Source organism: Rutidosis leptorrhynchoides, chromosome 4 (assembly GCF_046630445.1).
Source record: "Rutidosis leptorrhynchoides isolate AG116_Rl617_1_P2 chromosome 4, CSIRO_AGI_Rlap_v1, whole genome shotgun sequence".
NCBI lineage: Eukaryota > Viridiplantae > Streptophyta > Magnoliopsida > Asterales > Asteraceae > Rutidosis > Rutidosis leptorrhynchoides.
In genome coordinates this window covers 23,967,315-23,983,140 of record NC_092336.1, presented here as the reverse complement: position 1 = coordinate 23,983,140, position 15,826 = coordinate 23,967,315, and the positions used below count along the sequence as shown (strand labels likewise).

Below are 15,826 nucleotides of genomic sequence, written 5' to 3'. Positions count from 1 at the left end.
GATCAATGTAAACGTGATAGTTATTCAAAGGTGGAAGAACTAGTATCTTTGTGATATACTAAATGTATATGAATTTATTGATGTTATGTAAGCAAAAGTAGTTAAACCTTTGCTATTTTGGGTTTTTTAAATGATGGGTGGAATATGTTGTATGTTGAGTAATTAATTATTAATTAACCCTTATACATATATATACATATATATATATATATATATATATATAATATAATATATATATACTAAATGTGGTGGGAATGCGTGTAGTTTTAGTTATATTGGATTGTAGTTTTGAGTTTGCGTGTACATTACAGACAGTCCCTCAACTTCGCCTATATTTACACAACGACCCATCAAGTTTACACTTTTTCAGGGGTTAAAAGTGTAAATATATAATTTTATTAAAATAAAAGAAACTAATTCCACCTGAATTTATAACGGGTCCTATCTTCTCGCTCGGTGCGAGTTAAATTTTTTCGAGACCACCGTTCAATTACGAAAAACCTTACAAACCCAACGGGATTAACTATACGCCAAACGGACAATTTTTAAAAAAATGCTAAACACAACGACAATCCGTATCTTCCCGCTCGCCACGAGTAAAATTTTTTCGACGGCAGCGTCAGGTTCGAAATAATTTTATGAACAAAACAAAACTAACTACGTTCAAAACGGACACTGTTTAAAAAACGCTAAACACAACAACAACTCGTATCTTTCTGCTCGCCGCGAGTTAAATTTTTCCGACAGCACCGTTACACTCGAAATAATTTATTGAACAAAACAAAAATAACTACGTTCGAAACAGATACTTTTTAAAAAACGCTTAACACAACGACATCTAAAACGGCGCTTAACACATGGGTCGTGTTCCCCTCTGTAAATACACAACGCTACACTAAATATAAATACGCAGGCCGAAATCCCCGCCGTAACGCGCGGGCCGGTCCGGACTAGTTGATTGTAAAAATTGAGGACGACAACAACAACAATACTCAATTATATAAATATAGAGTATTAGGAGGGTGGGGTGGGGTGTAGATAATCATTCCTCGTACCATAAATTAAAATGAAGTCACTACTCCACCCGTGGGTATAGAACCTTCGACTAGATAAGTCGTCCCTCCCTTTACTCGAAAGCAAAGAGATTGCTTCCTTAACGAGGAGAACAATAACTTTAATAAAATCATCTTCTATTTGTTAAACAGATCATCTTCGATGGATCCTACGGGTAACGGCGTCAAGATTGGTACTTAGTCGACGAAGTTCAAAAAGAAAGCGATGGGTAAGATCAATTCTTTGTTTTTAGAGGATTTTGAGGAGTTTCACACCTTTGATGGATGGCCTTAGGTTTCGCATGTGGTTGATGATGTTGATCTGTCCACAGGAAACTTTACCCAAATCAAAGAAGGTCAAGATCAGATGCGTGCAGGGTGTCAAGCTAAAAATTTGTAACGTGGACAGTTTGTGAGTTTTATTAGTGGTTTCTTGTTTTTCAAGTTTGTATGTATGTTTAGGTGCGGTAGGTGTTGAGTTGTGGAGGATTTGAACAAGGAAAAGGAAAGTAGTAGCAAGACCTTCGCCAAAGGTGAGGGGTATGTCACCAGGCATGACATGGTTGGTCAGAACGCGAGAAATAGCATCGAGCAATTAAAGAATTAAGTCGGTGGAAGATGTCGCCAAACACGACTTGGGTGTAGGCAAACACAATCTCCCTATAGGCCAGCACATTTAAGTTTTATGTTTCCTTAATTGTAATCTCATAGAAATTATAACCCTATCCTCAACAGGCGTGAACGATTATAGTGAAAAATCTCTAGTTTGCGCCCTTGGGCTAAATTATTCTTCGTGTTTGGAGTTGGAACATGACCACGTTAAATGCTTGTGTCGTTTTACTTATTTATCGTTGTTTATTTATCCATATGTTGTATGTGGGTGTTATTCAATTATATGAGTCTTGTGTGGGTTAAGCTCATTCCATACTCGTACAGTGGGAGCGTGTTTGGGAATGAGGAGATGGATTTGTAAATACATAGCGCTATGAGGTGGGTCAGTGTACCAGCGTGAAATAATAAAGTTAAAAGGCATAGATTTCGAGGTTGTGAATGTGTTCTCACTAGAGTCTTGATTGCCGGGAAGGAAAATCAGAGATAGACAGGAAGTTTGTGTGGGTGATCATTGACATGTCGGTGACAGGATTGGATGTGTTTAGAGCAATAAATGAGGCATTGTAGTCTCCTGGTTAAATTCTATAATTGAAGTTTCGCATACTTCAATAGATCTTCTAGTGTAAGAAGATGATCTTATGGTGTATGAAGATGGTGGTGCAAGCTAAATATCGAGATGACCCAAACTAATAACGGAGATTGTATTATTACTCAGTCGTTTGAGTGTCGTAAGCCTTTCTTATCGGCATGGAAGAGTGGCTTGTCCCAGAAAGTCTTCCTTCTTAGCGTGAAAGAGTGTCGAAAGTCATCCTACAAGGATTATATTGTGCGCATATGCCTTTGCAATAGACCTATAGCTAGGACGTCCTCGCTAAAGGCTTTTAGTGTACTTATAAGTACGAAATAAGAATACTAATCAAAACCTTTTGATTCATATATTCTTATACCCCGTTTAGCTAACTAAATATATTATGATGAAATGAAAAAGAAATTATTATTTCTTTTTGAACGACGATTAGAAGTTACTGACGGGGGTTCATACGAGATGTCAGAACTCACCCACCCAATCACATCTTGGGACAAAATATTATAGTCTCACCGCCCCTCAGAAGGAAACCCCCATGATGATCCATACGCGCATTGCATGAGGTAAACCCCATTGTGTGAAGCTCGAACGCAAGACGTCTGCAACCTTTGAAGCTCATGTAATCATCGATAAACCAACACCTTTCAAAGAATTGAATTCTAACGTAGCTGAAATATGTATGTAATCACGTCTGATTTGTAATTTTTAGCAAGGATGTAGACATTAGTAAATTACTTAGTAACCCTTACTATCGTAAGTAAAGTTTCTTATAAATTTTATAATTTTTCTAAAGATAGTTCTACGGTATTTAACAAGAAAAAGATAAGTGTTTTATTTTAATTCGTATTATTTTCTTTCATCGTGTTGTTTTTTGTCCTTTTATTATTTTATATCGTGTATGTTTTGGCCTGTTTAGAAGTTCCGTAACAAGTGTTTATATAGCTCGCAAGAAGGTAAAAGGGGTTTGATTTAATTTGTAATTTTTCGTTTCATTGAATGAAAAATAGAGGTAGAATAAATGTTTCTTAGAACGATTGACTCATTATGCCGATATAAAAACGTTCTAATTGTTGGTTTCGGGTCTCTCTAGTGCTTTACTAGGGAGCCCGTTGTTTAATACGGAGTAATAAATTTTACCGTTTCAAAAAAGAACAAATATGAAGTAATTTTTTTTTTTTTGGCGAAAAGAAACATTAAATTAATATACAATCAACAAGGGAAAATTGACATCCTATTACATTGAAGTACATTGATAACCATACTTGAGAAAGCAAACTAACTCACATGCTCGACTACTAAGCGTCCTTGATCAAAATTTTTAGATTAACATCTCATACGTAAGCTTGGTGCCCGTAACATAATTTGGAATGCGAAGCCCAAAGGAAGACTTTCATCTTGATAACACGAACCAAATTAACCAACATGTAAACCGTGAAATGAAAATTGTATCGTTACGAGCCCTCCATATTGACCGGATCGTTCACCTCCCTAAATCTTTCTTCCGAAGAACAAGTGGAGTTGAACTCACCCATGATGCAAATAGGACCCGACCAAACGGGTACGACTTGTCTTAAATGGTTCCATAAAACGAGTTTAACTTGTTCGAGATGTGGAGCATATACGTTGACTATAAGAATAAAAAATAGGGAGGGATGGAATTCTAATAATGTTGTTAACCAATTATGATTCTTCCAATGATCAATGAGTGTAAAAAATTCATCTTTCAAATTGAGAGAAACCCACCGGATCCACCATTTTGAGCTTACTTGCACTTATTGGTACATTGAATGTTTCCATATCTCGTTCATAATAGGTTGAGTCACATCCTTTACTTGTGTTTTTTGGATTGAAAAAAATTAAAGTTGATGAAAGTTGGTCATTGTGACTACCTTGTAGGCTCGGGAATTATTCCCGAGACCCCGGGTGTTCCACAATGCCTCCCTCATTCTTTCTTTTTGAAGGCTCTCAATCCTTCACCTTCGATGTCACTCATAAGCTCACCAAACAAACGAAAATCTGTTTTGTTTTGTGCCTTTTTGGTAACAGTGGGTTTGTCGATTTCATTATGATTCATACCGTTTTTTGGAGCTATGTAAGTGTCGCCATTATCATTATCACTATCAATCTCATACAACACTGAGGCATCAACTATTGTATCATTCAAAGCTTTCTTTTTAGCTTTCGTCTTGTTTAACTTAACGGGGCTTTTTGGAGGTGAAGAAAGTGAACCAAAGGAGTTCATCTCCTTGTCCTTTTGGATATTTTTACGGGTGAGTGTGCAGGACTTTCTGCAATCTTTTCTAGCACATTCCTCATGTGCTAAATTAGGAAGATCGATGCTGGGTTCTTTGGGAGTAGCTGAATTATTTTGTGTTTTACTTGGGTTGACTTGTGAAGGAGCAGAAGTTGATGGTTCAACTGTTTGTACTGGAAAAGTTGGTTTGCCAAAAGAAGATGGGGATAAGGGTACATAATTTATAATATTTAACTTGCTTGTACTCTTCACAATTTCTGAGTAACTAAGTTCAGAAAACAAGATTTCTTTGTCTCTAGTTAGCACATGACCCATTGGTTCCTTATCAATGTTATCCTTGAATGAATTAAATTGTCCGATAGTTGCTTGATATACATCATTATGGTAAGTGCTTTTTTCATTTGTTGCACCCAAGGAAACAGAAACCACATTATCCATCACCTTTTCACCCATGGTTTGACTATTAGCATTTGGGTATGGTGCATCACTGTTGTTGGGATTCAAATTCGAATTTTCCCCCTCAAATAAAATTTCGCCTTCCTCCGGTGGGTTATCCGTTGAAAGATCGGCTTGAATTTCGTTATCTAAAGATTGAAACTGTGGGGCGTCTGTGGGTTTAGTGATGGATTCTTTATGTGAGTTGAAAAACTCTTCGCCGTCAGGATTATTGTCGATGACGGGGTACCCGGAATACTCTTCTACCCAAACTTGACAGGAAATAGTTTCTGTTAATTTAGTATTAACGTACCTGGCAATACGTTTAGGATCAAAGACTTCCGCAAACACGAAGAGAGATTCTGCTTGGTAAAAATCGTGTGTTCTTGATGCGATATAGATAACTTCCCCGATGTTATTTGCTACAATCATAATGTTTTCTCTGCACGCTCGATCAAAAGGGATACCTTTTAGTTCAAGCCAAGCGAACCGTGAAAATTTTCCCCGTCTTTGCTCCATGGGTTGAACTTTCAAGAACTCGTCGTCGTCGAGAGTCGGACCAGAATCCGTTCTCTGAAAACTTTCCTAATCTTTGCAATGAACAATAGCTCCGTAAGTACCCCACAAGGAAATCGAAGTGATTAAAGCTTCTCGCTTCCTCAACCAAACCATTAACTTTTCCTTTGTTATGGGAAATTTGTCAATGATCATGACGGCGTGGGTCTGGTTTGGGGAAACATCGTTATAATCGTGTAACCAATTTTCTTGGATATTCCCAGTTTTTTCTTGACGGGAATATTGATTTTTTGCACCTCTAGGGTCGAGCTCAGTTTTGGCAAAATCAACGATAATTTTTTTGCCTTGGAGATTGGACCCGTTCATCCTATATATTGCAGCAGCAGCTTCTTGATGACTCCCAAATTTAACGAAAGCAAAAATTCTGTTTTGTTGCCATGAAACGCCCTGAATGTTGCCGTATCGGTTGAAGGCATTGGATATGATTGAGTGGGAAATATTAGTAGGGAGATGACCGATGTGGATGGTCGTTCTTCGATGAATAGGAATTGAGTTAGGGAAACTTGGCCGGAAATTGTTGGGAAACGAAGGATTGGGCTGAGACATCATGTCGAACTTGGTTTTATAAATAAATATGGAGTAATATATTTACCATAATAGTGTCTATTTAATTTCCATTTATGCAAGACTGCAAGTTAGCTATAGACTTGGTAAATCCTTTAAATTGAAGCCAGCCCAAGTATAGTTAGCCTGCGCCAGGCCCAATTGGTAAATGGCCTGGTTAACGATTTTGAGCAATATAATCTTGGATATTCATCCTTGATAGTCTTGTTGCCACCCATAAATGATAAATCTTGGATATTCATCCACGTACTCAATAACATGTGACCATAATTAAAAAATATTTACAAACTGTTACCATTTTCCTGTTTGACACTTCGATCATTTCGATTTTATTAGCGAAGACACAAAGGTGTTCGAATTAATCAAGCTGTGTAGAATGATAAATTTGTTCATGCTTAAAGTTTTCTTTTAGCAGTCTCTTCTGGTATATCGAGTCATTTCTATTTGGTTTAGTTACAAATTTCTTTTGTGTGTACATAGATAGATATACTAAATTATATATTCCCTTGGTCAGGGCCGTCTCAACAATTTAAAGGCCATAGACGAAAATAGAAATGGACTCACATATACGTTAATTTTTTACTACGCATAAAAAATAATACTTCAATTTATCTGTTTATTTACTTGCATTGTATTTATCTATTAAAAACAAGGTATTTAACTTTAATAAATGAGAAGAATTAACGTGCAGATAGCTAACAAAGGGTTAAAGGAGATAAAAGGACCAGATTACCCTCATGTGCAAGTCATGTGTGGGTTTAAATCATTAAGATTACATGGACGTTATGCTAATGGACTCCCCGTGAAATGAACTTAAACTACAGTGACCCTTTAAGTTAAAAAAATTCTTTTGAACTCCGATTGATATTTTGAAATAAATGAGAAGAATTAACGTGCAAATAGCTAATAAAGGATTAAAGGAGATAAAAGGACGAGATTACCCTCATGTGCAAGTCATGTGAGGGTTTAAATCATTAAGATTACACGGACATCATGCTAATGGACTCCCCGTGAAACGAACTCAAACCACAGCGACCCTTTAAGTTAAAAAAATTCTTTTGAACTCCGGTTGATACTTTGAACGAACCACCCGCTGTCCCCACATGTAATTTTGTCAAAAAAGAAAAAAAATAATATTAAAACATAAAAAATTCAAACATACAAATGAATCTTACCAAAGGGATTCTAGCCTAACAGTATTATTAACATTAAGGTAGTGAGTTCAAGTCACGCCGGGGGAAAAATATACTACTTGTGTGCCTAGCTAAGTGGTATACTGAGATTGCGTAACGTCTTGATTTCGAACCTCATGGGGAGTTTTCTCAGTTGGTCGCATGACCTTCGGGTGAAGGTCCCATGGTTTCTTCTCGACATGCGGCACAAATATGACTTGGTGAGTGACTCTATTCTCTTATTTGGATTGAAAGAAAAAACTTTCCTTTCTTTCTCTTCTTTCTGGTGGCCCCGTCAGCAACCCCCTAACCGAGGTTCAGAAAAACATACGAATGAAGTTTCTTTCTCGTTCATGAGAACCAGAAGTCTTAAACTAGTCACTATAGCACAAGAAGCAGTGAAGGAGATTTTCAGTGTTTTTCGATGAGAAAATTTGAAGTAATTAGTGTCACTGTTTTGTTCGGTGTTCTTGACTTAGAAAAAAACCCACAAATTTAATTTTCAACCAAAATAAAAACAAATATAAATAAAAGAAATCGGTGCATGAAGTACCAATGGGAGACTCTTAGAAACAAAAGCCATAAAACGTCCTTACAGAGTGAGGAGTGCCGATTATCAGGGTTTCTGACGAAACAAACAGACAAAAAAAGCTACTCAACATGCTTTAGGTAGGCACTCTCATGTTCTTAATGACCAAAATGGGAGAACAACTTAGGTAACATGGCGTCCTCCATTCATTTTTGTAAGACTGTTTTCAACCGTGACTGTGACTTCAAAGTCAAGTAATGTACCTTTTGGTAAGGTTGTACGTTCGGCCGGTTTGTGATTTATATGGTGTAATGGGTTTGGGTAAATCGGTTTTTAAAAAATATTTTTGAGCCCCAATAACCAAATCAAATATTGAAAAACCAAACCGATCCAACCAAACATGAAATCAGTTTATTTGGATCGGTTCACCATTAAATCAAATTAAAGAGTTATGAATAAATGCACGAAGAAAATTTCAATTGTCATCTGGTTTTGTGGATTAAAAACAATAATATGTTATGCAATTGAACTTCATCTAATCTAAGCTTTTATTTAAGCAGCCTATAATCAAGTTAATATAAATTGAATTACTCCGTAGTTAATAAGCTGAATAAACAAGATAGAGTATTCAATCACTTGATTTAAGAACCAAGTTAATTAAACAAAAAAAAGCTTGCAAGTGTTAAAGATCGTTATTCAATCACATGATTTACATTTGACAAAAGCAATGATTAAGTTTCAATAAGCCTAACACATTTTATATCTTAAATATTACTATAATTTAATTCAATAGTTACCATTGTCATACATAATAAAACATAACTACTATATTAGTTCCGTTTTTCGGGTTAAATCCATACTTATGTTTTTGAATCCAAAGCCGATCCGAAAATCAATTTATAATTCAGATGCCACCAAAAATCCGAACCAAATTAGCCAAATATGTTTCATCCAAAATCATTTGGATCAATTGGTTTTTCGGGTGAACCATTTAATGAACATCCCTACCTTTGGTGATGTGGTAAGGTCAAGAAGTGAAGGTTTTTAAATGGAAGTGTCAAATTTAAGTGTTATATTTGTGGTGATGTGATAAAATATTATTAACAGTTGGTATAAAATATATTATTAATTAATGTATTTTAATTAATGGTGAAATCTGATTGGCTGACCAAAACTTGACACACTTTTTCCGTCATATTTGTGACTAACACCCCGAAGCGTAAAATTTTGACGCCCTGTTACGGGCATTTGGGGCGTCAGATGGGTACACATTGTATTTCATGTTATTTGACGGGTGATTTTTTTTTAAAAGCAAGCCACTGATATAAATATAGAAACCGATACAATGAGTTTGACCTTACAGTATGAGATTACAAGGACACGATATTATAGCTAACACGAATACACACTATACATACACGATGACAAGGATGGAGAGTTTGTATCCCATGCCAATGATTACCTAAGCCAAATACGAATCCGGGTAGGTAAGCCAAACGTTTTAATCGAGATTGAAGTCAAACGTTTTAATCGAGTGACGGGTGATTTTGAAGTTGTAATAGGAGTAATCTACCAGTCCGTGTATGAAGAAATGATGGGTTAACCAAGTAAAGCCTTCATTTTTTTTTTCTTCTCTTTCATAGTGTATACGTCCCGAAATTATAATTGCTAAATAAGCTAACTTTTTGCTGTTTCGTCTCTTTTTCAGGTGTATATATAAGTGTTACTATTATATTACTGTAATTATTAATTATATACTTATATCTAAAAGGCAAATGGCAAATGAATAGTACTATTCCTTTTTTCACTTTTCGCAAACTTAACCCTCCAACTTTTACTAAAATATAAATTGCACCCCCACTTTATACGTATATTTTTTTCCCAGAATTCACAAACTTAACCCCCTAACTTTTATTAAAATACAAATCGAACCCCCACTTTACTAACTTTTTTTTTTACTAATACTCAATTTTTACAAACTTAACCCCCTAAATTTTATTAAAATAGAAATCGAACTCCCACTTTATTAAAAAAGAATTTTTTTTTTCAAATTTCACAAACTTAACCCCCTAACTTTTATTAAAATACAAATCGAACCCCCACTTTACTAGCTTTTTTTTAAATAAAACCCGAATGCTAAAAGAAGCAACTTTCACAAAAGGAACAACCCTTCAATGTTAGATGTCGAAAAAAAATTCTTTTTTACAAAATAGATCAAGACTTTTTTTTAACTCGCATTCAAAGCGGAGCCCCCGGCGCGAAGCGAGGGCTCCACAACTAGTTAAAGCTATTATAACAGGAAGATGATATTTCCACAACCTATTTTAATAAATCCACTCATTCTTTAAGTAATTTCCCAAAGTACCCTTCTATTATTTATTACATCTAATTTTATTTATATATCAAATATATATAAACCTTTTCCACATACCTACAATTCACTTCTTTTTACTAATTTTGCAAACAACTGTCAACATGGCAATTACTTTTTTCCAAATAAATTGAAATCCTAATGACTTTTTTTTTGAAATGCAAACTCACACACATCATTACACGAATTAACCACGAAATATATATATACAAATTGTACTAAGCAGGACTATAACCCTCAACCACCTGGTTGAAGGGGCCACCTCGATACCGCTGAGTCAATAGCCCTTTGGTTAAAATCCTAATGACTAAAAAATAAAACCGGAAGTAGCAGATCGATTCAAGAAATTAAAGCAGATCTTATTTCTCCAACATCATTTCTATCTTAGAAATTCACCAATTTCTTGTTATAATTATTAAAGAGCTTTGTGAAAAGTATTTTATTTTAAGAAATTAAAGCAAAGATAAATACAAGAATTCGTAAGTCTATTAGAAATGTAGTCTTCAAATATTAGTAGGAACATGAGTTAACGAGTATAAAAACACCTTTACTGAGCTTTATCTACTGATAACACAGCCCGTTTGATTTACTTTGCGATGAACCATAAATCAAGTGGGATATTACGTTCTAGCAAAGGTTTTAGCAAAAAGAAGTTACGATTATTTGAACCTTGTAAAAATAAAACAATTATGGATACCGAGTAACAATAAAAGAAAAAGGAAAGACATTGGAAGAGAACGAGACGAATAAAATAGGTGAAATGGGGAACGAACGTCTAAAATGGGAGAAATATAATACTCCGTATTATCAAGTTACACATTACTCCTAGAATACAAAGGGTATTTTGAGAAGTATAATAAAATTTTAGTGAATTTATAAAAAGGTGATTTGAAAATATCACTCCTCATTATATTATAATAAATCATAATAAGTGTGAATCCTAAAAAAAGCAAATGACCTTTTTAAACGTAAGCTTTTCTGTTACCTTTTTGCCGAAATTTCTCTTGATAACGGATCAAATCAGCCACGTATATACCACGCAATTCTGTAAATTGCGTAAAATGCAAGAGATTCTGGTAAAATTAATTGAACAATCATAACCAACCAATCAAAATTAAATAAAAATAAATAATCCAATTAAATTCATCAAAAATACAATCAATTACTACTAACCGTATTTACAAAAAATGAAATGATTTCATGTATGAGAAAGTATATCATAATCACAAATATAAATTTCCTAAAATCAAAACTCATAATTCCCTATCCCTGTTCTATCAAAACCCAATAATTAAATCGATTTGATTAACGGGTAGCGATCTGGTGGTTTTCCACCGGAAAAAGCCGAGATTTTTTCGCCGGATGAGGGCTTTCAACCTCCTCCTCGTTGAATCCGGAAACAAATTCCGGCATCGCCGGAATGTTCAAGTCAAACCCGCGTTGACTATTGGTGGTGGACCCAACACCTTCCGATGACGTAATACCGCTACCGGTACGGCTACCTCCTGCTCCGCTACCAATAACACCGTCATAGTGACGGCGTTTATGTCCACCCAACGCCTGTCCGGTGGGAAACGACCGGTGACAAATATTACACTCATGGCTCCTTCCACTACCACCATGAGTCCCACTCACCGACGAAGCGGTGGCAGTGGTGGTGGCGACGGTTGCAACCGCTTCTTCAGTCTGATCAACTCCGGTTCCGGCAAAAACTTGGGTGTTTTTCCGGTGACTAGCTTTATGTCCACCTAAAGCTTGGTAGGAACCAAAAACTTTATTACAGACAGAACATTTGTGGATAAAAGTTGGTTGTTGCCGGGTTGTAGTGGGTCCCGCTGCCGGAGTGTGAAGTTGCGGTGAAACTGATTCAGAACGGGTGCCACGAGCGAGTAACATAAGACATAAAGCGAGATACTCTTCTTCTGAGGGCGGTTGTTGATCGACACGTGGCCTTTTGGATCTTTTACCTTTAGTCCATGATTCTAAATAGTTGAAATGGTTGCCGGAATCTTGTCTGAATAAAGACGTGGGTGGTGTTGTTGGTGAATTCAAAGCTTCAACTGCCATTACAGATTTTTTTTTTTTTTTTTTTAATTTTATTTTTGGTTTATTTGATTGAAGTTGAAAATGATTTTTTATAGAGAAAGAGAGGACGGTATGAATGGAGTGAGGAGAGTGAGTGAAGTATATAAGGGGAGGTTGGCGGGTGTGGGTGGTGAAAGGAAGTTGCGTGACAATTTTTTTGAAAGTCGGCTAATTTATTCATTTTATAATATTTTATTATTATTATTCTTATTTTTATTGTTGGAAAAGCGGTTGTTAAAAGTAATATATGTTGGTGAATGAATTACGCACGTTGTGCGTGTGTTTCACTACTAGTAAGAACTAACTTACGAACCATCGCTTCGCGGTGGGGTTCGGTTTTCAATTATTTTATTGCATTTAGTTTTTAAAATTATTTCGTGACTAACGATGATGTCTTTGAAGCGCAACTCGAGTCGAACTAAAAGGTATAATCCGTGAAAGATTTAAATGTTATTTTAAATTAACAATATATGTGCATCTTCGTGTTTCGCTATGGAATTGCCGACTTTTAAAAATTTAACGCAAAATCAACGTGTATGAAAAGTACCTCAAATATTTAGCGTTTTTTAAAAAGCGTTCGTTTTGCGTATAGTTAGTGACATTGTGTTCCTAAAATTATTTTGAGTTTAACGATGGTGCCGGAAAAGTTTAACTCGTTGCGAGCGAGAAGATATGACCCGTTAAATATTTGGGTGGAGTTTATTTAAGATTTTTTATGAAAATAGGCGTTTGACACTTTACCCCTGTGTGGGGGGGTCGATTTTAATTTTTGGAAATAGTGTGAGGTTTTTTTTTGGAAAATTTTAAAAAGGTGGTAAAAGAGTTAAAAAAAAGTGAAAGGACAAAAATGCCCCTGATACTATTCGTAAGTTTTGTCTAATAGTTAATATGATAATAAGGGAATTATGCTCTGTATGATCAAGTGTCTAATGGTGGGCATAGGCTCAAATTTATATACTTACTTTTTAAAGATTAAACCAAATGTAAAATGATTTTCACATGTACCATATGTGTAAATAAATAATTATAGATCCATATCCTTATATTGTTGTCATTATCATTATCAATATCATACACATTAATTGTAGTGAAATAAACACGTATGAATCATAAATAAGAAATGTGACAATGGTGTATGTGTTTTAGATAAATATTATAAGTACAATTATGATTATTATAATTATAATTATAATTAAATTAAATAATGGATAGAGATAGAGAGTTAAGAGGTTGAACATTATCGCTAGATGGCAAGTAGTGGGATCAAGTGGGAGGTAGTTGAGTCAATAGCCCAAAAGGAAGGTTCTCGTTGTTGTCGTCACCATATATGCAATACAAATGCGAAAACCTCGTCACGTACCCACACTTTTACTATAGGGGTTGATCCGTACACCACTTTAAATTTGCTATACATCACCAAATTAATTATTTAAACATTTTTACCCTTTCTTTTACACTATCAAATTTGTCATACACCACCAAATGAAAGGTATAAATGTCCAAATAATTTATTTGGTGGTGTATGACAAATTTGAGGTGGTGTACGAATCAATTCCCTTTTACTATATCACTGGATATATATATAATAAAGTAGGAAAGAATGCTGAATAGGCTACGTTTGATCAAAGTGTTATTTTCATATTATAACTCACTTTTTATACTTAAATTTAAAAATTAATTTATTTATGAAGTTATTTAGTTTTATATTAGAAATATTAACTTTATAATTAATGTTTAACGATAACACTTAAAACTATGGTTATCATTTTTTATAAAATATCTATAGTATCATATAAATCTCTAAAATTATAATGTCATAAATAAGGATTATATAAGCTTTAAAAAAAATTCAAAAATAAGGAATTTTTTTTTAAAACCCTCATGATGATGTCATTAAAATAATTAATTATATTTAATAAAAATATTAACGTATTCATTGTATATTATGAAGCATTATGTACAACTTTATGATAAAACACCTTCATGATCATATGTACAATAATAGAACTTAATCTTCTTATATTTTTTTCAATTAATGAAGGTGGACAATTAATTTGCGATATTCCAAAATGAAATACGTGAGCAATAAATTTGAGACGAAGGGTACTAATTATTAAAAGTAAACTCGTACTATTTTTATATTCAATACAAAATAAGGGTAGATGATGCTGTTCAAAATAATACAAAATAAGATGATTGTTATAATAATAATAATAATATAGATATGGATAGTCAATTTTGGTGTATACATATAGTCAATTTTGGTACACAAAGTATGTATTTTTATATTGAGATTTTAGGCTATAAATACTCATGAATGCAAGCATTAAACTTGCACCATTTCACACACTTACAAAGTGTTTCTTTCTTTCTCCATTATCATCTTTGTTCTTACACTTCATTATTAGTATTCTTAATCAAGAATCAAATCACTAAAGGTAGTTATAAGCCTACTGAATTATAACATCAAGAATCAAACCACTAAAGGTAGTTATAAGCCTACTGAATTATAACACGTTATCAGCACGATAATCTTAATACTAAATATGGTTGGCTCTGCCACCAAAATGATATATGGTCGGTTATACCACCAAAATGATATATGGTCGGTTATACCACCAAAATGATATATGGTCGGTTATACCACCAGAATGATATAGGTCGGTTATACCACCTGAAAAAATATATGGTCGACACTGTCGCCAAATTTTCATTTATGTTTACTAATATTTATATTTTTGTTATATAACATTTATTTATGATTGCTTACACATGGTCGACAGTGTCACCTACTTATCATTTATGTTATATTAAATTTATGTTTAATGTTTATATACTTATGAATATAAATTGACTCTAATTTATCATGATGTTTGTTTTAATTTTTGATAATAGAAAATGTCGAATCTGGAAAAGCTTAAATTTACTCCTTTAGAATCAACTGGAAACAACTACATGCCATGGGTTATAAAAGTAAAAATGCATCTTAAATCAATGGGCATTCTTGAAACCATAAATGAAAACAACACTTGTTCTGAAAAAGAACAAGCTACGGCATGTTGCTTTATTCATCAACATATTGATGAATGCTTACAAAATAATTATGTGACTGTAGAAGATCCCCATGTTTTATGGGAAGGTCTCAAAAGCAGATTCAATAATCAAAGAGAAATTTTACTTCCAGCTGCAATGGAACAATGGAGAACATTAAGGTTCCAAGACTTTAAGAAAGTAAATGAATACAGCTCAGCTCTGTATAATACATGTTCACAACTTAAATTCTGTGGACATGAAATTAGTGATGCAGACATGATGGAGAAAACTTTCTCCACAATGAATGCTGCAAACATCACAGTGCAAAGAAATTTGAGAATGCTAAAGTTCAAAACATATCCTGAACTTAATTCATATCTCTTAGTTGCAGAGCAAAATGATGAGCTATTAATGAAAAATCAGCAATCCCGTCCTACTGGTACACTTGCAATCCCTGAAGCAAATACTGCAAATAATTATAAACAGGGACAAGGACGCGGGCAAGGTCGTGGTTATAATAACCATCACCATCATCATGCCAAAAGCCATAACTATGG

General features: G+C 34.3%; 1 protein-coding gene across 1 annotated transcript; it reads right to left on the bottom strand.

The window, feature by feature from the left end:
• Positions 1 to 11,265: 11,265 nt before the first annotated feature.
• LOC139839929 (zinc finger protein ZAT10-like) lies at positions 11,266 to 12,296 on the bottom strand. Its single transcript, XM_071830143.1, has one exon. The coding sequence runs from the start codon at positions 12,216 to 12,218 to the stop codon at positions 11,457 to 11,459; it is 762 nt and encodes a 253-aa protein (XP_071686244.1). The 5' UTR covers positions 12,219 to 12,296; the 3' UTR covers positions 11,266 to 11,456.
• Between the last annotated feature and the right edge of the window lie 3,530 nt (positions 12,297 to 15,826).

Bases quoted from the DNA above. Each gene is read 5' to 3' on its own strand.
- LOC139839929 (XM_071830143.1), bottom strand. From the start codon at position 12,218: ATGGCAGTTGAAGCTTTGAATTCACCAACAACACCACCCACGTCTTTA.